The sequence below is a fragment of the Dermacentor albipictus genome, chromosome 8, assembly GCF_038994185.2.
Source record: "Dermacentor albipictus isolate Rhodes 1998 colony chromosome 8, USDA_Dalb.pri_finalv2, whole genome shotgun sequence".
In the NCBI taxonomy this organism is placed as follows: Eukaryota; Metazoa; Arthropoda; class Arachnida; order Ixodida; family Ixodidae; genus Dermacentor; species Dermacentor albipictus.
In genome coordinates this window covers 133,304,618-133,328,077 of record NC_091828.1, presented here as the reverse complement: position 1 = coordinate 133,328,077, position 23,460 = coordinate 133,304,618, and the positions used below count along the sequence as shown (strand labels likewise).

Below are 23,460 nucleotides of genomic sequence, written 5' to 3'. Positions count from 1 at the left end.
CATTGTGAGAAGTTCCGGTGCCGGTCGCCTGGGTTCCATGGCGAACTTTGGTCCCCGTCTAAGGACGTCTTGTGCTTGTTCCGGCAGGGACACTATTCACCACAGGTGTGGACCGGACTGAAGCCTTCCTGTTGCGTCTTCGAGGTGTTGGCTGGAAACTCTAGCAGCGTGCACTGCCATAAGAATACCGTTGTCCTGTCTGCCGTCTGAGACGACTGCCGCCATTCATGTGCCCCGTGCGCTGAAGATGAGCTGCCGTGAGCTCTCAGGAAGAGCCATTGTCTGTAGAGGCTGGCTTGCCTGCGCCACTACGATCGAAAGATCTTGCAAACTCTTATGCCGTGGTTCCTCGATGGATGGAGTCCTCCGAACAACGCCAAAATCTTCGGTGGCAGAACATTTACTCTAAGACGGAAGGAAAGCTTGCAGGCACGGCAAACCGCGACTGCGATCAACGAAACTAAATGGCAAAGGTTGACATTGAAACACGAAAAAGGGGCCCATTGTACTAGAAATGAATTCCGAGACTGCTGAAGCTTGGGCAAATTGGTGTGGCATTCTTTTTCAACAGCGCGAAGGTAAGAACGAGAAGAGCGCGCATACACTGCGCTCTGTATGTGCACTCGTCTCGTCCTTTGCGCTGTTGAAAAAGGAAGATCTGTGTAGTTTTGAAAAACGCGATATTTTCATTGTCAACTGGTACTGCAGAGCAGCGAGAGGTGTATTTAGTTTTCGTTAAACACGTGGCAGAGCTCCTTTTTTTCACGCTGTAAGGACTGGAGTCAGACTACGGTTGAAATGTGTGTACGCTCTTCGCAAATTGACGTGCTCTTTCGAGGGTGCTGCCGAAGTGTTCACGCTACTTGTTTGTGCGTGCGCAAGTGCGTTTGTGAGTGTGTGTTCACGCTTTTTATTCGAAGGATTTGCTGAAAGGCATAATGAGAAGAAAAACATAAAAGAAAACACGCGGGTCTGTCTGTCTGTCTGTCTGTCTGTCTGTCTGTCTGTCTGTCTGTCTGTCTGTCTGTCTGTCTGTCTGTCTGTCTGTCTGTCTGTCTGTCTGTCTGTCTCTCTCTCTCCATGTGTGTGTGTGTGCGGGCGGCGTGCATGCGCGCCGTTTTGCAATTTATCTTTAACAATTGCAGCAGAACCGATCTCAAGATGGCTGTCGAAGGTAATGCGGTTAGCATTGAATCAATGTAGCGACACAATGTACTGCCACCGTCGAAACATGTTATGTATGAGGTGTGTACTGCAGCGGGAAGTCCTCTTTCGTTCTTCCCTAAGGACACTCGGCGTGCCGCCGCCGCAAAGCCTACGCGTGGCCACTGAAGTGCATGGCGTCGAGGGCTGAAAAACGTGCCATGCGGCAACCGGGCTCTTCTTTCTGGACACGCTGCGTCATCTAGTGACACTGCCGAGAAGTCCGCGCTTGTCCTCCAAGACTAGAAGTGCGGTGCCCGCGAACGCGGAGAATTGTTCTCTCGCTTGCCGCACACCCGGCGGCGCATACTCAGTGACCCAAATTTGAGCAAGGTTCATTTAAGAACGGCACATACCCAGTGCATTCATGGCTTAGCTCGCTAAAGCGTTGGTGGGAAAGGCATTGATTGAGACGCTTCACACAGCCAGTTCATTTGTAGCGCGGCCTGCTAAAGTTTCCGGTTGCTGTCATTGAGCAAGCTTGTGGCGTGGGTTGAATTCCGCTGAGCATCGGAGAAATTTAAGGAATGTTTTCTCCATTGCCCAAGTTACCCATAGTTGGCGACATTATTTGAAGAGCGGCACACACCTAATGGCACATACCCGCTGACCCAAGTTGGCATCAAAGCTAGGTTAATCGGAGGGCAGCACAGACCCATACAGTGACACACACCTGGTGCTCCAAGTCGGCGTCAGAGAGTTTCTACGAACAGCGGTACTTGCCCGGTCCCGCCTCTGCTGTAGCCCGGCGTGAAAGAGGTTCGTTGAAGAGCGGCACGTATTGTCGCATACTCAGTGACCCAAGTTGTGACCCCAGGTAGGAGGTAAAACAGTTGGATGCAGATATACGCAGAGATAGAAACACAGATGAGTATTTGGCCCCCTGGAAGTGTGTCAAGTACCCCAAGAATTCTAACACATTAAAACGTAGATCCAATGCGATGTTGGTATATAAATGACGCGAAGCTAGTTTCAGTTTGCGAAGCAGCAGCAGGGACGAATGACACGAGCACAACTTCGTCATCTGTAACTGTAAACTCTTTGTCACGAGGGCGAAGGCGATGTATATGATGCTTGTCGACGGACGACTGTTGAAGAGGGCTGCACGAACAGGGAAGTACGATACGTATCTAATTACACTCAAGGGTCACGTGCCCATTGTGGGGGACTAGCCAAGAATGAACGCACACCCTGTAGTCTAAGTTGTCTACTCTACCCAGAGGCCCATGTTGCTGTCGATTCGGTCACATATCCAGTTTTGTCTGCTTGGTACGAAAGCATGCCAGCACCCTCAACGTGGGGGCTTTGAAACTGCCTTCTGCTTTCCTGCGCCGACAGGGGCTGTCCACTGCGTAGAGGCGGCCATGGACGAGAACCTGAGCCGCGGCTACGTCCAGCTGGGACGACGCCGGCAGCAGGGCCAACCGGGGCCGGCGGCGCACGAGCGGGCTCCGGAGGACCGCTGCAGCTGCGTCTACCTGGCCCTGGTGCTGGCCGGCGTCGGGTTCCTGCTGCCGTACAACAGCTTCATCACGGCCGTCGACTACTTCCAGGACAAGTACCCGCGCACAACCATCGTGTTCGACATGAACCTCGTGAGCGCCTTCGCTGTATATATATATATATATATATATATATATATATATATATATATATATATATATATATATATATATATATATATATATATATATATATATATATATATATATATATATATATATATATATATAATGGAGAGCACTTACGTCAGCGGCACCTTGCGCAAACTAAAGGTCCGCAAGTCGAACCTTTACTTCTTTGCTCTAAAATGTGGAGCTGATGACGTCAGTCTTATGTATAACGCTATTGCCGCGTATATGTATGAGACTCTTATTGTTTAAAAAGTATCAGCAAAAATTGACAGTAGGAGTAGCCTTTTACTCAGACCGCTATTTAATTATATATTCAATAAATAAACAATCAACTAGCGCTGAACAGACGTTGTCAAACTCGCGAAGAAATTTAATGCGAAGTGTGAAAGCTGGTTTCAGCATCCGTGCTTTGTTTTTACGTTCTTCTTGTCTCAACCATGTGAGCAGCGCAATGCTAAACTATGAGAAATTATACAAGTCTCATCTACGAGTCCAGCTTAAATTAGTATTTTTCTGCGTTGTTTCCTTCCCGATTTGTTGGCTGAGAAAGAGCGCCTTACTTTCAAAAGACAGAAAGAAATATTCCATTTCAATGCTATGGCTTTGTAATAAAGAACTAAGCTCTGCGTCTCAGACTGTCCTGCATTTAGATGGAAACCCGCGAGTTAAAACTTCCTATCAGTATTGCGTCGCATCTTGTCTGCTTAATTTTTGCGAGAGTTTAGACGAAGTTGATGTGTGGGATGCGTTTGCTGTCTCGGCTCGCTTAGCAGATTTTTTACAACACTTTGCAGATAAATGTAGATGCAAAATTCTGGAGCATTTTCATTGCGTATTCAGTATCGTATAGAAGACATTTGTCAACTTAAATTCGTATATACTTCACCGTCATGATTTGTGCGCATCAGCCGCACAAGGATTTGCCGCCTGCGTATTGATTCGGCCGCGAATGAATGGAGGGCGGGGGAATGCGCTCATCCTCCTCATCGCCTCACACCTTCTTGCGCTTGCGAAGCGCAGAACAATTTTTCGCAACAGAGACGCAGAGGGGCCACAGTCAGGAGGCGAGGAAAAAGTGAAGTCGAAATGCGATTTAGTTTGAAAGCTTGAAGGGGGTCCGCTGTACTTGTGTTGTTGCTGGCACCAGTAATCGTCGGCTTAACAGCGTTGCCGCGACACCTACTTAGATGTGTCGATGCTTCACAAGGCCTCTTTGCTCAGCGTGAGCTTAACTGGCGTAAATTGTTTTTTTCGGGTCATCGAAAAAAGAGAGAAGAAGAGAGCGAGAGAGAAGGAGATTATGACCATAAAGCTTTTTCGTAAACGGCTGCTTGGAAGAAAGTTCGTCGTCACGCTAAGTTTGCGATAGCAAGCGCTTTCGTTTTCACAAGTGCGTTCGTGACGGCATCGATATCGTGCCGGCTTTGAGCACGCATGATGGCTCGCGGAAATGAGCAGGGACGTTTCTACGTCGGTAACAGTTTGCGAACTGCGCCAGGAATCGTACGAAAAAAGAAAAAAAAAGAAAATTAGTGACGATTTAGCGGCAAATGCGATAGAAATGCGTTAGCCTGACGTCGCGCCTCTTTGAGGTCCCGTATCCATGATTGCGAAGTGTTGATCCGGAGCTCATTCGACACACGTCGTGTCTATTCGGGCAGCGAAGTGCAACTGACGGGGATGCGCTGCATACTCCCGCAAGCATCGCTACACACACACACACACATAAACCACGCACACGCCAAACACACACACACAGACACGCACACACGCACACGCGCTCTTCTGAGGTCTCACATCCCCTCTTTACCTCCACCCGCCGTGGTTGCTCAGTGGCTATGGTGTTAGGCTGCTGAGCACGAGGTCGCGGGATCGAATCCCGGCCACGGCGGCCGCATTTCGATGGGGGCGAAATGCGAAAACACCCGTGTACTTAGATTTAGGTGCACGTTAAAGAACCCCAGGTGGTCGAAATTTCCGGAGCCCCCCACAACGGCGTGCCTCATAATCAGAAAGTGGTTTTGGCACGTAAAACCCCATATATTATTATTATTTGCCTCTACCACGTGACCAGCTTATCGGGCTTCACACACATACACTTTTTACCATTATGACACTGCTAATGCTAACGCATAAGAAAAGAAGCGCATTGCACCGATGCTTGACTTTCTTTTTTGAGACCGTTGTTCTGGTCTGGCAGGCGACTTATAGTCAGAACAAGGGTGTTTTAATACTATTGTGAAGTCGTTCATTTCTAGTGAATGTTTTTTTAAATTCCACTGCTATGTTACCCCGAATCGTATAATGACCGTAAACATGACAGTGCCTTGTCTTTAAAGCTTAACAAAGTGATTGTAGTGTAATTACTTTGCGTTGCGATATCTCTCGTAGCTTTATACATACTCAAATGACGCTCAATGTTGTACTCAATTTAACCATTGAATTGTACGGATGCGCTGTAATAATTGTAGCGATAGGAAAACGAAATTTCCCTTCTCATATGGCATTCCGACAAAAATTTAGTGGCGAAGTTCTTGCCGTGGTAAGGTGACTCAAATTACGGCATTGCGCTATAAGAAGAAAGGTCCCACAGAAATCTGATTAAGAAAAAGAAAATTGCGTATTGTATAGGTCACGCTATTCAGCGTCACGCAAGACTTTCACATTCGCATCCACACTCGCTCGACTTGTTCGAGCTTAAACAAGGGGCTTTAAGAAGAAACTTCAGAGGCTAAAAAAAAGCCGCATCGGCTGTGGCACTACTAGGCCGTATCGTGTATTGCTAGCAACCCGCTTGAAAGCGCGCGTAAAGAAGGAAAAACGCTGAGAGCGAAAGCAAAGTATAGCGTTGCGCTTGAACTCCTGGGACGGTGTTCTAAGGACACGTGGGTTCGACTATCGCGGGCGCGACATACGCGGTTTCGCCGAAATTTCTGGCCGAGTAGGGCCTGTGTTGGCGTCGAACCGGTGCCGCTACGCTGCCCGTAAGGAGCCGGGTCAGCAAAATTACGTCACTCTTTGGCTTGAGCACTGATATTGTTTTGCACTTTTGATATTTATCAGTCTGAGAAGCTTAAAGATAAAAGCCATGCGCTGTGAATGCTCTGTCTTATGACATTTGTTTACGGGCTGCCAGTCTCAAACATTCTGAGGAGTAATTTAATCAAGAATGTAAGACTTGTTCCGAGCGATTTTGACGGTTGTATAACATAGCCTCTACCCTGCATACACGGCATGTATAAAAGTATAGCATACATGTACCTATACTCTTTTTCAGACATAAAGTGCAACGCTGTGAAGGCTAGTGAGACTTTTTGCAGTGGCTGCATTCGAACTTAGAGATAGCATAGATAATGGAAACAGTGCGATGTTTCCTAGCGCCAACTGTGCGAAACAATTCTTTATACAGGGTGTCCCACGTCACTTGAGCCAAACATTAAGAATATGCAAGTGCCACGTAGCTGGACAGAACCAAGGTAATGTTGATTGCCGTCGCTTGGAGATGCTCGGATTAATTTTGTCATTCCGCCTAATGAGATAATTAGTCTTAATTAATTAAACCACTTCTCAAATATTACGATTAGACGAATAGTGTCATGGATACAATTGTAGAGCAACAGGAAAAACACTCGATGCAACTTTCTGTTGCTCAATACGTGCTACATAAAAATGTTTTTGCGAGCGTGAAAGAAACCCGCAAACACACGCGAAATTGCCACGTGACTGGCCACTCGACGCACTTCGCGTGTATTCGTGGGCTTCTTTAACGTTCGGGAAAACACTTTTATGTAGCACGTATTGAGCACCAGAAAGCTGTATCGGGAGCTTTTCCTGTTGATCTACGATTGTCTCATTGACACTATTAATCTAATCATAACATTTGAGAAGTTGATTAATTAAGTGTGGTTAATTACGTAATTACGGTAAATAAAAAATATTATTCTGAGCATCTCCAAGCAACGGCATACAACATTACCTTGGTTATGTCCAGCTACGCGGCACTTGCATATTCCTAATGTTTGGCTCCAGTGACGTGGGGCAACCTGTAAGCAATTAATAATTACTTCTAAAGGTATCGATAGCATAGAACGACAGAAAGCTGACCTAGTTGGTAAGGATTCATTATACAAAAAATGTGAGGCGTGCAGACTGCACGCCTCACCTAACTGCACGTCAGAGTTAGATGAACGCGCGATATTGTACAGGCACAAGAATGAAGATACGCGTCTTATGGTAGAGGCATGACATATCTATAATGGTGGAAGTGCGTGCGTGAGTCAACCTTCGATTACTTTGCATAAGGAAGAGATTAATACCCCTGTCACATGGACGCGGCTAAAGTCCTTTTAACTCCCTTCAACCAAGGACGTCTTTATCTCGAGGGAGATGCGTGCCGTGTCACACGGCAGTCCTTTAGCAAAGGAAGTTTAAGGAAGTTCCTAGTGAAAGGAAATCGAATATCTCCCTTGCAGACAGAAGAGAGTAAGTACTCTTGTTCCCAGCGTGCTTGAATTTTGAGTTAAGAAATCACCCTCATTTTTATTACTTTCACTTTTACCAACAATTATAACTATTTTTATTGCATATAATATAGTATTTGAGCACTGACAAAGATATTTGAGTTGAGCAGCTACATTCGACTCTCGAACCGGGCGTTCTCGGAATGGCTGGTGCGTTTGCCCTGACTGCGCCATTTTTTGTTGTTTTGCTCAACGCGATCAAACGTCTTGCGCATGCGGAATGAGTGATTCGTACGTCTTTCCCAAGACTTTTTAGCAATATATAACGTGTTTATTTCATGACTGCGTACGAGGTGAGCAGCGCCTAATGGGCCCCCAGCGGCAGCTTTCAAAAGCTCGCTTATAGGCCGTGTGATACGGAGCTAACTCCTTTGAGGTGAAACTCCCTTGCGGTCCTTTAAGGGAAGGAAGTTTGAAGGAGATTCGAGTTGCCCGTGTGACACGGGTATAAGTGCCTTAACAGCTATCTCTCACGTAGACCGGCACATGTGCCCGACTGACACGTGGTGATGCCATTCCGGAGCTTGCGCAGAGTAGTTTTGTGCCTTCTTTCCTTTTCGCCTCAGTGCTCCATTCAGGTGATAGTCGGCGTTTGTGTGGTCCACTTCTCTTATCTAGTGCCCTGTCTGCATGCCTCACCTTTTTTGCATAATGTATGGATAGCCTATGCCTAGAGAATGAATATATTGCAGTATTAAAATTAAATTATGGGGTTTTACGTGCCAAAACCACTTTCTGATTATGAGGCACGCCGTAGTGGAGGACTCCGAAAATTTTGACCACCTGGGGTTCTTTAACGTGCACCTAAATCTAAGTACACGGGTGTTTTCGCATTTCGCCCCTATCGAAATGCGGCCGCCATGGCCGGGATTCAATCCCGCGACCTCGTGCTCAGCAGCCCAACACCATAGCCACTGTGCAACCACGGCGGGTATATTGCAGTATGTTCATCACGCTTCAAATTGCTTTGCGTGCTTTTTTGACCATGAAAAAGAAACCTATAGACTTCATTGACCCCTTCGGCAGAGACTTTTATCAATGGCGTGTGGAATGCACGTGCATTTTGTGCGTCTCAGTATTACTTCTCTTTCCAGTAAGCAGTGCTAACGACTCAGGAAAAAAACATTTCTGATAATGTACAAAATTTTGTGAGGATTGGAACATCGTCAGTTGCATGCAAAGGTCATAAATATACGCAGGGTGTCCCAATTAATCAACATGCACCAAGATTAAAAAAAAAATAACAATGCGTTACTCTAAGAAAACCTAGAGCATATTGTTTACAGTACAGTGGAGTAGCTGCGAACAATTTTTTGTTACTGAGATTTAATTAGGCAATTGTATTTAACTATATAACTCGAGACGTACTATCCTAATTATCGAAGCGTCAATGAGGAATTTGAAGGCACAGCCAAGGGACATCTAACTGCGGTATTTTCAGCGACGACTAATTGCGTACAATTTTTTTTCCGACTGATAAATAAACTCCGCGAAATATGTAGAATACGACGTGTTCACCAACCCGGGGTCCCACCCGGATCATAAACCAGCGCCCTCGAACAGGCTCCATCTGAGTTATCCAGAACGAAATAAAGAAAATAAAGAAAAACATCGTGATCGAACTAGTGCGTTATCTGCCGCACCCCGGCCGAAGTAACACGTCGCGTTTTGTGTTAGTTGGAAACAAGCTGCGATAGCTGTTGTCTTAGAGTAGATAAAGTACATGGATTTTTTTTTTGCCGCATAACCTATCACAACAAAAGCGAATTGACAGCGTCAGTGCAAAGGTTTAAATGTGCGTTTTGTTTCGTCCCAGTCGCCATGTCTTTCTCTAATGAGCAGAAGGTAAACATGATCCTTGCCTTGGAATCTGCAAGTGGCACTAAGAAGAAGGCCGCAAATATACATGTCAGTCATGGCAGTGTGGCGGTAGACCAAACGCATTGATTATCATCAGAAATTACGAAAACCTGAGACCATAAATTTTCTAAATAAATACCCTAGAGGGAAATGAGGCGCTAGTGTCTAAGGGGTTTTTCCTGAGCGTTGCTTCAACCTACATGGGAATGATGGGAAGTACAGGCTTCGGATTGACTTCAGTCTTTAAACAAGCGGTGTTTCCTTGCGGTGCAGTGAACGAAGCTATACTCAAATATCATCGCGTAAAATGTAATTTTATTTTTGCATTGCCTTATATATAGCACAACACGTTACATAAACTTTGTATGACTTTGAGATTGAAGCACGGTTTACTATGGTTCACACCAGGACACACCAGGGTATGCATTCTTGTGGAATTTTGTTCTCGATTTAACGCCAGAGAATAATTATTTATTTATTTTTACAACAGCAATAACAACCCTGCATGTACTTATATAAAAATATACTCATCATGTATTTATGGAAATAAAAAAAATTGTATTGTGAGAAAGTGTTGCGCCCTTTAGAAGAATGCTACAAGTGTCGTCTGCTACGATGCCTGCTGGCTGCGAACGCGAGACCTTTCTCGCAGACGACAGGCACTTGCGAACTCTCTCGCTCTTTCGAAGGGTTGCGCCGGCTGTCACGATTGCTGAACGTCTTCAAGTCCTTTCAAACACTTCTGCTGCAGTGCTAGCAGGGATGCTTGAGGCCTCCTACGAGTATGCTTCATTTTATTTTATGTTGACGTACCGCTTTCGAAGTGTTACGGGGTGGCTTTGCATTCACCCATTTTACGACACTAGACTACAGCCAAGAAGCAGCAACCTTTCCTACCACAAGTAAGTTTGTGCTCTCAAAGTCCTAAAACACGCATTTCAATGAGCCCATAAACGAGCAATGCGCAATGAAGACCTAAAAAAATTTGATTGTCGAACCACTAGAAGTACAACTATCTATGTCTTGTATCAGTAGTGCCTTCTTTTTCCCAATTTCAAGTTTCATAAAGCACGTAGCGCTACAGCACCAACCTAACAGACTTAACAAACCAAGGTCCAAACAGTAAAAAAACATGTTATTTCAACGTTTACGATGCCGTCGCTTTCTAGTCAGGGCTTCGACACCACACCGTGACACAAGCATCGTCCTAGCTGCTGGCCCAGTGCGCTATCGCCACTTAGACCAACAGAACAAAGGCAGATAGCTTTGCGTTGCACGGTTCCACTGCAGATTATAGCAATTACGCTTGGAGCGAAACGAAAACTGCCGAAAATACTTGTAGACTAGTTTGCCAGTCAACAGAATGCCAATCGGTAGCCTGTACTTCGCATCATTCTCATCATGGTTGGACAATCGCAGCGCCAGATTCCCTCTAGTTAGACTAATATAAAACTCCATGCCTGAGACAAACCGGCAGCTTCAAAAAACAACGGCGGAATACCCCATCTTTGAGTCCTAGCCTAAGCACGGATGTTCTAGCTTGTATGGCCTCAAACCCTCATGCTAGCATGCGGGACGTGGCCGCCCAGATAACAATTTCAAAGTCATCAGTTTGGAGGTTCTAAATAACGGCCTTTCACCCGTACTACCTTAACCAGCGCCAATGCTTAGAAGACAGGAACCTGTAGAATCTTCTAGATTTCTAGAATTGGGTCCTCACAAAGGGCGATGGGTCACCGGAGTTTTTGAGCAACGTCATGTGCACAGATGGAGCCAATTTTTGCAAGAAAGCCTAGGTAAATTTGCATAATGCCCACTATTGGAGTGACTACAATCCACACTGCGTAAAGCGCAGTCGGCACAAGTACCAATGGTCGCTCGATGTGTGGTTCGAAATTTACGCCAGTGCTATCATCGGTCCCATCTTCTTCGATCACACACTGACTGGACAGCGTTACGTGAACGAAATCCTTGAAAGAGGGGTGGATGAGTTTCTCAGCGAAGTCCCGCTGTCACGTCTTCCACTTCTTTGGTATAAGCAAGATATGGCACCCGCACACAGCAGCAGCCGAGCAAGAAACTGGCTGGATGCGACATTTCATGCGCAATAGTTTGGAAGGCACGGGCCTGTAAATTGTGCAGCTAGGTCACCTGACCTCTTCCCATTCAATTTTTCTTTGGAGTTATGTTAAAGATCGTGCTTACGGGATCGAGACTGACGTCAGATTAGTTCAGGGCAAGGATAACGGATGTCTTCCGTAGAATTCTGGCGTCGGTCATCAAGAAAGCCACTGAAGATGTTATAAAACGGACACAGTACTGGCGTAATTGCAAAAGGACACCTATTCGAACAATTATTCTAGGCTTGTGTTGGATGTAGCTTACGAATCATAGATAATAACGGTACACTGAAATCTTATGGTTTTCTTTTTGTGCAGACATCCTAATTGCCAATTCGGCTCATTTACAAGTGGTATATTTACTTTCTTGAACGCATAGGTTTTGTCTTTTCTCTACAAGTTGGTCGCTTCCCGGTCTGTTTATTTCGCTTTTATGTTTTGAGACGAACCTGTTTTTGCAGCACATATACACTTTCACGAACAATAACACGCTCACTTTCATTTGGCTTTGGTCCGAAGTAAGTTTCTGGCGCGAAATATAGCTGCATAAATATAGAATGCATTTTTAAGCATTCCATGACTATTACATCGCTTTTCGCGTTTCGTGCGTGGTCAGAGCGGTGCTTCGGCCGCGTTATGAAGAGGCGTTTCTTATCAATGTGATCAGTCGGCCTTGAGAGACGGATGATAAGTGTGACGTAGAAATTAGAGGGAAAAACAGCTGCGAAGCCACGAAACCTGCTGTTGGAGCTTCTTCCATATCCTAATCAAGTTTATGGGCTCTCTCTTCGGGTTTGCGACAGGCAGTGTGGTTGCTTTCAATCAGCTTATTTGAGGGTGCTGCTTTATGATGCGGCTGGGAGCGCTATCACGTAGTATTTTTCATACTTCATGAGGCCTTTTTTTGCCAGTCGGAAAAATATTGTTACGTGAAGCTGAAGCCGAATACTATTTACAATTTATTTACAGAGAAGCTCACGGAGGCCAAAATGGCGATAAACCATAAATGGCGATAAACCGATAAATGGTCAATAAACCCACATATGCTACCTGAAGGCATATGCTACCTGCCTTCAGGTAGCATATGTGGGTTTATTGACCAGTTGCCTTCACCCGAAAAGATCACGTTCTCGTGACGCCTGCGGCAAAAAAGACGTTCCACGTCCGCCGCCAAGGTCTGTGAGTGGGGGCGCTGGCTAACACTCCCAGGGTTCTACTAGTACACATAAATACCCAAGAAAGTGGATGGGGAAACGCCGCCGCGGTAGCTCAATTGGTAGAGCATCGCACGCGACATGCGAAGGGTGTGGGTTCGGTTCCCACTTGCGGCAAGTTGTTTTTTCATCCACTTTAATTTCCATTAATTTATCATTACTTTATTTCATTTCTTAAGCACATGCAATTTCCCCTATGTTGTACTTGGTGTCAGTGTTTGTTGGCTTCACATTATATGACTATATATATATATATATATATATATATATATATATATATATATATATATATATATATATATATATATATATATATATATATATATATATATTCTCATCCGCCCACCTAACTTTATGCCGCCCCCTGCTACGCTTCCCTTGGAATCCAGTCCGTAACCATTAGTGACCATCGGTTATCCTGCCTCCTCATTAAATGTCCTGCCCATGTCCACTTCTTTTCCTTGATTTCAACTAAGAGGTCATTAACTCGCGTTTGTTCCCTCAGCCCCCAAAAATTAAGTTGTTGAGTTTTACGTGCCAAAACCACTTTCTGATTATGAGGCACGCCGTAGTGGAGGACTCCGGAAATTTCGACCACCTCGGGCTCTTTAACGTGGCCCTAAATCTAAGTACATGGGTGTTTGCGCATTTCACCCCCATTGAAATGCGGCCGCCGTGGCCGGGATTCGATCCCGCGACCCCGTGCTCAGCAGCCTAACACCACAGCCACTGAGCAACTACGGCGGGTTGTTTCCTCACCCAATCCGCCTTTTCCTTATCCCTTAACGTTACACCGATCATTATTCTTTTCATAGCTCGTTGCGTTGCCCTCAATTTAAGTAGAACCCTTTTCGTAAGCCTCCAGGTTTCTGCCCGGTACGTGAGTACTGCTAAGACACAATATATCATCATCAGCAGCCTGGTTACGCCCACTGTAGGGTAAAGGCCTCTCCCATACTTCTCCAACTACTCCGGTCATGTACTAATTGTGGTCATGTTGTCCCTGCAAACTTCTTAATGTCATCCGCCCACCTAACTTTCTGCCGCCCCCTGCTACGCTTCCCTTCCCTAGGAATCCAGTCCGTAACCCCTAATGGCCATCGGTTATCTTCCCTCCTCATTACATGTCCTGCCCATGCCCCATTTCTTTTTCTTGATTTCAACTATAATGTCATTAAGGCGCATTTGTTCCCTCACCCAATCTGCTCTTTTCTTATCCCTCAACGTTACACCTATCTTCTTCTTTCCATAGCTCGTTGCGTCGTCCTCAATTTAAGTACAACCCTTTTCGTAAGCCTCCAGGTTCCTGCCCCGTACGTGAGTACTGGTAAGACACAGCTGTTATACATTTTTCTCTTGATGTATAGTGGCAACCTGCTGTTCATGATTTGAGAATGCCTGCCAAACGCACCCCAGCCCATTCTTATTGTTCTGGTTATTTCAGTCTCATGATCCGGATCCGTGGTCACTACCTGCCCTAAGTAGATGTATTTCCTTACCACTCCAGTGCCTCGCTACCTAGCGTAAACTGCTGTTCTCTTCCGAGACCGAGTTAAAATTCTCTTCCGAGTTAAACAATACTTTAGTTTTCTGCAGATTATTTTCAGACCCACCCTTCTGCTTTGCCTCTCCAGGTCAGTCAGCGTGCATTGAAGTTGGTTCCCTGAGTCACTAAGCAAGGCAATATCATCAGCGAATCGCAAGTTACTAAGGTATTCTCCATTAACTTTTATCCCCCATTCTTCCCATTCCAGGTCTCTGAATACCTCCTGTAAACACGCTGTGAATAGCATTGGAGAGATCGTATCTCCCTGCGTGACGCCTTTCTTTATTGGGATTTTGTTGCTTTCTTTATGGAGGACTACGGTGGCTGTGGAGCCGCTATAGATATCTTTCAGTATTTTTACATATGGCTCATCTACACCCTGATTCCGTAATGCCTCTATGATTGCTGAGGTTTCGACTGAATCAAACGCTTTCTCGTAATCAATGAAAGCTATATATAAGGGTTGTTTATATTCCGCACATTTCTCTATCACCTGATTGATAGTGTGAATATGGTCTATTGTTGAGTAGTCGTTACGGAATCCTGCCTGGTCCTTTGGTTGACACAAGTCTAAGGTGTTCTTGATTCTATTTGCGATTACCTTAGTAAATACTTTGTAGGTAACGGACAGTAAGCTGATCGGTCTATAATTTTTCAAGTCTTTGGCGTCCCCTTTCTTATGGATTAGGATTATGTTAGCGTTCTTCCAAGATTCCGGTACGATCGAGGTCATGAGGCATTGCGTATACTGGGTGGCCAGTTTTTCTAGAACAATCTGCCAACCATCCTTCAACAAATCTGCTGTTGCCTGATCCTCCCCAGCTGCCTTTCCTCTTTGCATAGCTCCCAAGGCGTTCTTTACTTCTTCCGGCGTTACTTGTGGGATTTCAAATTCCTCTAGGCTATTCTCTCTAACATTATCGTCATGGGTGCTGCTGGTACTGTATAAATCTCTATAGAACTCTTCAGCCACTTGAACCATCTCATCCATATTAGTAATGATATTGCCGGGTTTGTCTCTTAACGCATACATCTGATTCTTGCCTATTCCTTGTTTCTTCACTGCGTTTAGGCTTCCTCCGTTCCTGAGAGCATGTTCAATTCTATCCATATTATACTTCCTTATATCAGCTGTCTTACGCTTGTTGATTAACTTCGAAAGTTCTGTCAGTTCTATTCTAGCTGTAGGGTTACAGGCTTTCATACATTGGCGTTTCTTGATCAGATCTTTCGTCTCCTGCGATAGCTTACTGGTATCCTGTCTAACGGAGTTACCGCCGACTTCTATTGCACACTCCTTAATGATGCCCATAAGGTTGTCGTTCATTGCTTCAACACTAAGGTCCCCTTCCTGAGTTAAAACCGAATACCTCTACTGTAGCTTGATACGGAATTCCTCTATTTTCCCTCTTACGGCTAACTCATTGATTGGCTTTTTATGCACCAGTTTCTTACGTTCCCTCCTCAAGTCTAGGCTAATTCGAGTTCTCACCATCCAGCGCACCTTGCTGAGCACGTCCACATCTTGTATGATGCCAGGGTTAGAGCAGAGTATGAAGTCTATTTCATTTTTAGTCTCGCCATTCGGGCTCCTCCAAGTCCACTTTCGGCTATCCCGCTTGCGGAAGAAGGTATTCATTATCCGCATATTATTCTGTTCTGCAAATTCTACTAATAACTCTCCCCTGCTGTTCCTAGAGCCTATGCCATATTCCCCCACTGACTTGTCTCCAGCCTGCTTCTTGCCTACCTTGGCATTGAAGTCGCCCATCAGTACATTGTATTTTGTTTTGACTTTAGCCGTCGCCGATTCCACGTCTTCATAAAATCTTTTGACTTCCTGGTCATCATGACTGGATGTAGGGGCGTAGACCTGTATTACCTTCAATTTGTACCTCTTACTAGGTTTCACAACAAGACCTGCCACCCTCTCGCTAATGCTATAGAATTCCTGTATCTTACCAGCTATATCCTTATAAATCAGGAATCCGACTCCTAGTTCTCGTCTCTCCGCTAACCCCGGTAGCACAGGACGTGCCCGCTATTTAGCACTGTATATGCTTCTTTTGTCCTCCTAACATCACCGAGCTCTATTATATCCCATTTAATGCCCGCTAATTCTTCCAAGAACACTGCTAGACTCGCCTCACTAGATAACGTTCTAACGTTAAACGTTGCCAGGTTCAGATTCCAATGGCGGCCTGTCCGGAGCCAGGGACTCTTAGCACTCTCTGCTGCGTCACAGATCTGACTGCCGCCATGGTCAGTTGCTTCGCGGCTTCTGGGGACTGAGGGCCGGGGTTTGACTGCTGTTTTCATATAGGAGGTTGTGGCCAAGTACTGCACCAGGGTTGCCAATCCTGCTGTGGTGAGAGAGTGCGTTACCGGCTTTGGTCACCGGGATCAGGCCGCACTCAAGGCCTGTTTATGCAATTTTCTCAACACACCTTTTTTTTTCCGGTCGAAAATTGTGTGGTACCGGGATTCGAACCACGGTCCTCTTGCACGTGAGGCGGATACTCTACCGCCACCGCAGAAGGTGTACGCCTCATTTAAGCTACAGTTGTGCCTTCTTTGATCAGTCAAGGTGGACCAGTCAAGGTGGATTTATATATAATCTGAGCTCGGTTAAACTGCACAGATGGCACTCAACTGGAGAAACCTGGTATTTATGACCTGCACATGTGTGGCCATACATAATAAAAAAAGATGTCTTTTTTTGTTTTTATTTAAGAGGGTCCCCCGTATAGTGATAAACTAAAAGAAAAGAAATATTAAAAGGGGGGGGGAAGAAAAAGAAAAGAAGGAAAAAAAAGGAAGAAAACAGGGGATTTGAACTCGTAACCCTTGGATGTTGCCCGGAGAGATAGCTTTGTCGGTTGGTCCGTCAGGCCCCAGGTTACATTGAAGCGCCATACTTCCTGTCCAGAGCCTCATATTCACGTGGAACGAAACTGATGTTGTCCGCGATGGTCGATTTTTGGCATGCTTTCTTGGAAAAAAAATGGCCGCCCGTCGATGAGAGGGAACTCGAGCGGCTCTAGAGTCTAGGAAAAGCTTACGCAGGTGCGAGCGTGCCACGCATAGCGTGGGAAGCTAGCCCGAGCAACTATCCCAAGGACTGCTGCTCACGAGGGCGAAATACCTTTGTGTAATTATAACCCTAATTAGACTACTTTCGAAAAGTGAACGGCCCAGAGCACTGTACTACGAGGGCTATGACTGATAATTTTCTCTCTCTCTCTCTCTCTCTCTCTCTATATATATATATATATATATATATATATATATATATATATATATATATATACACACCTGCTCTCTCTCTCTCTATATATATATATATATATATATATATATATATTGGCATCGCACGCGACATGCGAAGGTTGTGGGTTCGGTTCCCACCTGCGGCAAGTTGTTTTTTCATCCACTTTAATTTCCATTAATTTATCATTACTTTATTTCATTTATTAAGCACATGCAATTTCCCCTATGTTGTACTTGGTGTCAGTGTTTGTTGGCTTCTCATTATATGACTAATAATTATCGGGTCCCTCGGTTAACCCCCTTTCTTCTCGTTTATATATATATATATATATATATATAAAATGCCCCCCGGGAAAATGAAAACTCCCCGCCTGTGGTGTCGCCGCCACACGGCGATTGCAGGTGTACATCCTGACGGCCTTCCTGGCGGTGGTGGTGAACAACCTGCTGGTGGAGACGCTGCCGCTGCAGGTGCGCATCACGTTCGGCTACCTGCTCTCGTTCGCCACGCTGCTCTTCGTGGCGCTCTTCGAGGTGCACTGGGAGAGCTTCGAGCACGACGCCGGCTACCGGGCGAACCTCGTCGCCATCGCCACCGTCGCCCTGGGATGCACGGGTCAGTCGTCGACGGGTGGCCTCCGCGCGGCAACCCCTAACGCTCGCGTTGCCTGTTTCCTGGTCTTGCAGTGCAACAGTCGAGTTTCTACGGCTACACCAGCATGCTGCCTTCTCGGTACACGCAAGCTGTCATGACTGGAGAGAGTGAGTGATTTGCCTCAGGAGGGGGAGGCATGGTGTGGAGGTGCATGCCTCGAAGCCGTCGAGGCTCAAGAAATGACCTTGTAGCCGCCCACGCAGATCGCTTGTTAAACGTCCCGCGTGCGGCTTTTCGGGGTGTGACATGCACTTCTTAGCGTCTCCGCGCAAGTGCAAACTAAATGAGAGACCAGAGTGTGTTGTAAAGACACGAAGGGGGAATAAATAGCGGTAAAAGAAAAGGAACGTTTTATATATTCCTTGTTCGACCACTGAAGATTGCTTCGATTCTCCATCGTCCTATGATTCTGTGTTATTGTTAGACAAATAAGTAACGGTACACTAAGTTGTGCTGCACTAGTAAGTACAGTACACTTCTGAAATGCCGGTAACCTGAACCCTACCTTGAGATGATTTTCAGTAAGACTATAGAAAGAAGCAAACACGGAAGACTGACTCCAAGTTTACGCGCTAGCTTCTCGTGACGTCATTAGATTCGAACAGCTTCCGCTCGCGAACGGCGAATTGATACAGCCGACCAATTAACAAGGATCACGCTGCGTTTTGAAGTAGCAGGAAACTCAACCTGGCGAACTTTAAGAATGTTTTCAGCACAAAAGCAACTCAACAGGTGAAACAAACTTTTAAATCCGTGACGTAATACCTGAGAATATGTTCCGAAAAATGCATATAAATCATCTCGCAAAGATACTTCATGCTACCAAACTTAATTTCAGCGTCGCTTTTTATTGTTCCTTCAATCAGAAGCCCTTTAGAGCTTCCCTCGTCAACCGCGGCGCTGTTCTGGGATGTTAAATAACATTGATGGAGAATCAGCAACTCTTGGCCTGTTTATTGACTTTTGTGAAGCCGTCCATTCGCTTGATCAGAAAAATTAACTGATAAACTATTCGCATACCACGATAAGGACAAACCTCTAAACCCTATAAAATCTTATCTAATAGGAGTCAGTGTGTGGGTTTAGGTCATAGTCCATACGGTGCTGTGGACAAGAAATTGATATTGTCGAAACGCACAATATTTGGGGACAACGTTCACACCTGGCCTTACACAGGATTCACAAGTAGAACTCTTATGTGAAAATTTTACATTCGCTGCAATTGCAGTTTTTCATTGTCGCATACCCTTGCCATGATAAAATGAAGCTTAAAATTTATTGTGAGCTTTTTGCTTCACGAATAAATTACTGTAGTCTTATCGAGTTGACAACTCAGACATGCTAACGAAAGCTTCTGCTTCTACAAAAGAAAGCTGTTCGTCGAATTGGACATCTGAACGACTTGGCCCCCAGTAAGCAGACATTCGAATCATACAACATCATAAATGTTGAAAATATATATGAATTTTGCATTCATTACCCGTTTTATTTGTTTACATCTAGCTTTAAAGATTACTTACCAGGAACTGCGTCCTTTCAAGTTGCATTTTATTGCTCGTTCATTCACGTGAGGGTAGGTTGATACTAAAGGCCTGCCAAAGGTCTCAGCACCACCCTCCCCTCCCCCCCCCCCCCTGACAGGTTTGACAGCAGATTACACCTATATGTACACTTTCGCAAATTACAATAGCGTTAACTACTGTGAAAAATCATGGTAACCATGTCGGTTATCATTATATTCAGATATCTTCAGATTTATGGAGCCATATACAGCAACAGTTTACGTACAATATGATTTTCTCACATCCTAATTATGCGCTAAAATTATACAAAACAATATGAAAATAAAGCTGGAACAGGATGTGAATGCATTCAAATATATTTGTCTATCAAAAATGCTGAAAAAGTGAAATTTATCAATATTTATATTATTTCGTTTATTTAATACAACACTGCGGACAAAGGGTCCAAGCAGGAGAGGATAGTGTACAACGAAATGCAAAGAAAGACATGGTAACAAATCACACATTAGTACGTAAAAAGGACGAAGTTGATGGTAATGTGTTCCACACCATAACTGTTGCCTGGAAGAATGAACGAAGAATGAAAACATTCTATTAAAAATTCATGGATTCCTCCGCAATGGAGACTTGCAATAGTAATCCCATTATTAGAAAAGCAAGGTCCTGGTTACGTCTTAGGTGATATTAGCCCGGTATTCCTTACATAAAACCTAGTAAAACTCATCGAAAGAATCTTACACGACCGCGTAGACAATTGGCTGATAGAAAACATGACTTTGAGCACATGCCGAATTGGCTTCAGACGTGGGCGCTTGATCTGGTGTGCTCATGTCGACCTAGAAAGTCGAATTCAACTAGCTCGATGTCAGAAAAAAACATGCTGCCCTGGTCACTTTGGATGTCATCAAAGCGTAGGACAGCTTAGAGTATGTAAGCCCAACGAAGGCACTTCAAAACGCAGGTCTGCCAAATTATTTTGTTGCGTGGGTTTATGAATTCCTAAGTAGCAGGGACTTTTACTTCTCTCAACGCGGATAGTCTTCATTAATGTATAAGCAGTTATGAGGTCCACCCTTAGGATCAGTCCTATCGCCATTGCTATTTAATGTTTTACTGAGTGCTGTACATTTGCAACAGGATGTGCTGGTGTACGTATACGCCGATTACATTGCTCTTTTTGCTGCATCGGTAGATATACACGCATGGTACTAAACGCTACAGTCATATGTGGGTACCCTTGAATTGAGGCTTGATGGCACTAATCTCACTTTTTATATCACAAAAAAGCGCTATACTAATTTTCCCTTAAAGCGTTCCTGTGCAAATTTCGATTCTTTATCGACAAGAGAGTGAAATTCACTGAAGAGGGAAATTCACTGAAATATTTGGGTGTCATGTACACCGACAAGCTTAATGGGAGTCCGCATATAAAGTACATAACGTCAAAGGGAGCATGCGCAGTAGGAATGCTGCAAAGGCTTAGCAGCAATCGATCAGGATTGCGCCGGCATGCCTTCATTATGATATATTACATGTACGTTCGCACGATAATAGAGTTCAGCTGCGTTTTGTTTTCTGGCGGACTCACATACAAAATTCGGCCTCTAGTTCTATTAGAACAAGAGTCACTACGTTTATGTCTTGGGCTTTCTAAATTTGTCGCGAATATCAAGAACCACGCGTGCCTTCTCTTTTCATGCGATTTCATATACCAACAGTAAAAACGTTCCTAAAGACATGTGCACCTCCACAGATGAGGTCACAATATGTTTTCATTATTGAATCGGCCTCATTTCTTAAACATCAGTGGTTTCGCTCACGGTGCCCTCAAGTTGTTTTCGTACAAAAACTATTCGACACATTAAATGTTCATGTGTGCGAGGTGGTCTTACTAAATTTCTCTGTTCCCGCTGCTAAAATTGAATTTAATGATATTTTTCTAAACAATGCTAAAGATCTGCCTCATCAATCTCTGAATGGTGTACTGATAGACAACCTTACATACCTGGATACAAAAAACCGTTATGGCAACTGATGCTTCCGTCTGTGAATAGAAGGCAGGTGTGGACATTGTATCACCATATATAAATTGGTCTTTTTCCATTCGGCGACCTGAATTCACACTAATTTGTCAGACGGAATTATTGGAAATTTTCTTAGCTTTACGCAAATTACCATCGTCTCTGTCATCAGCCGTAATATTAACTGATGGTCTGTCTGCTCTTCAACAATGTCCAAATTGTGATTTTCATTAGAAACAGTCTATTGTATCCTCCCAAGGAATTTGCATCTCCTTCGTTTAGTGTGGGTGCTAGACCGTAAAGGTCTAGCCTTAAATGAATACGCATATGTACTCGCAGTAGCAACCCGCCATGGTCATGTAATCCCCATTTTACCTACATCTGCTTTCACCACTGCGGCGCAAATTCAGAAAATGTTCTACTAGAAATAACTTTACCAAGTCATCCTTGTCAACATGTAATTTCGCGCATCTCAATTTTTCTTGGAACAACGAATAGTGTTCCACTAGAAACATCGAAGTTACGATTACGAGACTACACTGCCAAGTCCCCTCCCTGAACATTTACCCCCATAGATCTTGTCTGGCTATATCATCGTTTTGTCGTTTATGCAGTGAGAGTGGGCATGGAAGCAGCGCGATGGGACACATCGCTAAGGATCGACGTCTTCATGTTATCCAGGGTTTGTCTTGCCTTCTACCACGCCTGGTCACTAAAACAGGAGTAACAGACCCGGACGAGTCTACCGACCAGCGACGATGCCATCTTCAGCAGTGCGGCTTTTTTATGCGAAGCATATTACGAGAGCTCAACCCAGCTCCTTAGGCGCGGCGGTGTCGCCTTCAATGGCTTTTGACCCCATGCCATACCACGTGACACCGTGACGTCACGACAGAGGAGAAACGGGGCTCCAACTCGCGCCGTCGCTCGCGGCGGTATATAAGCAGCTGTGCTTGTTTCTAGGTGGCTTTGGCTCAACTCTTGCAAGATGGTCTGGGTGGGAATCGAACCAGGGTCTCCGGAGTGTGAGACGGAGACGCTACCACTGAGCCACGAGTACGATGCTTCAAAGCGGTACAAAAGCGCGTCTAGTGAATGCGGTGTTGCCTTAGCAACGAGCTGTTTCTAAGGCTCAGGCGTGCGTCGCTTGCTCAGGCGCACATTTCGTTGCCGCGCCGAACGCTGCGTTGCTCGACGCTCACCGCGTCCAATGCGGGGCGCGTAGTCGCTGCGCCGTAGTCCGTTGTCTTGCACCCCTTGGCGGGTCGACGGGAACGCTGTCGCGTTCCACTCTTGAAGGCGAAGCAGAGTAACGCATGAGTTGTTTCTTCGTCTAGCCGAACCAAATATAGCCAAGCAAGAGCAGTTCACCAGGCTAAACAGTGGTTCAACAACTAAAATAAAGGCTAGTATGCTTCGCATCCTGGGCTTAACCTTAGCTAAGCCACAGCCATTTTTTTTGAAGCACGATGCTTTCTTTATCGGAGTGCACCCGCGTTCATCGGCACAGCCGCATTACCAGGAACATCAACCAACCCTGTCTTAAAAGCGAGCACACAGCCGCGCTACGTCAGTGGGCATGGAAAGAGCGTGATGGGACACATGCCTATCGATTGACGTCTTCATGTCATGCAGGTTTTGGCTTGCTTTCTACCATGCCTGGTCACTAGAACAGGAGTAACTGACTCGGACGAAACTACCGACCAGCGATGATGCCATCTTCAGCAGTGCGGCTTTTTATTGCGAAAGCAATACTGCTCGAGGTTTCCGCTCTTGGCCGTCGTCCCGGAGAATCCACCATTGACCTTTAGCGTGATCTATGTGTGACGTCGTACCAGCTGTGGAAAAGCGGGGCCCCAACTCGGCTCGTCGCGATCGTCCCAGCGAATCCTCC

At 45.2% G+C, this 23,460-nt stretch overlaps 1 protein-coding gene across 3 annotated transcripts in view; it reads left to right on the top strand.

The window, feature by feature from the left end:
• Positions 1-23,460, top strand: part of Ent3 (equilibrative nucleoside transporter 3) — a 369,995-nt gene that overhangs the window by 4,253 nt on the left and 342,282 nt on the right. For 2 of the 3 annotated variants that reach the window (XM_070524518.1, XM_070524520.1), the window contains exons 1-4: positions 1,828-1,962; positions 2,542-2,798; positions 17,770-17,983; positions 18,055-18,129. In XM_070524518.1, the coding sequence (XP_070380619.1) occupies positions 2,568-2,798; positions 17,770-17,983; positions 18,055-18,129 (520 nt within the window). In that variant the 5' untranslated portion in view covers positions 1,828-1,962; positions 2,542-2,567. Of the gene's footprint in view, positions 1-1,827; positions 1,963-2,541; positions 2,799-17,769; positions 17,984-18,054; positions 18,130-23,460 lie in introns of those variants that run through there. The other variant, XM_070524519.1, reaches the window with a different exon arrangement.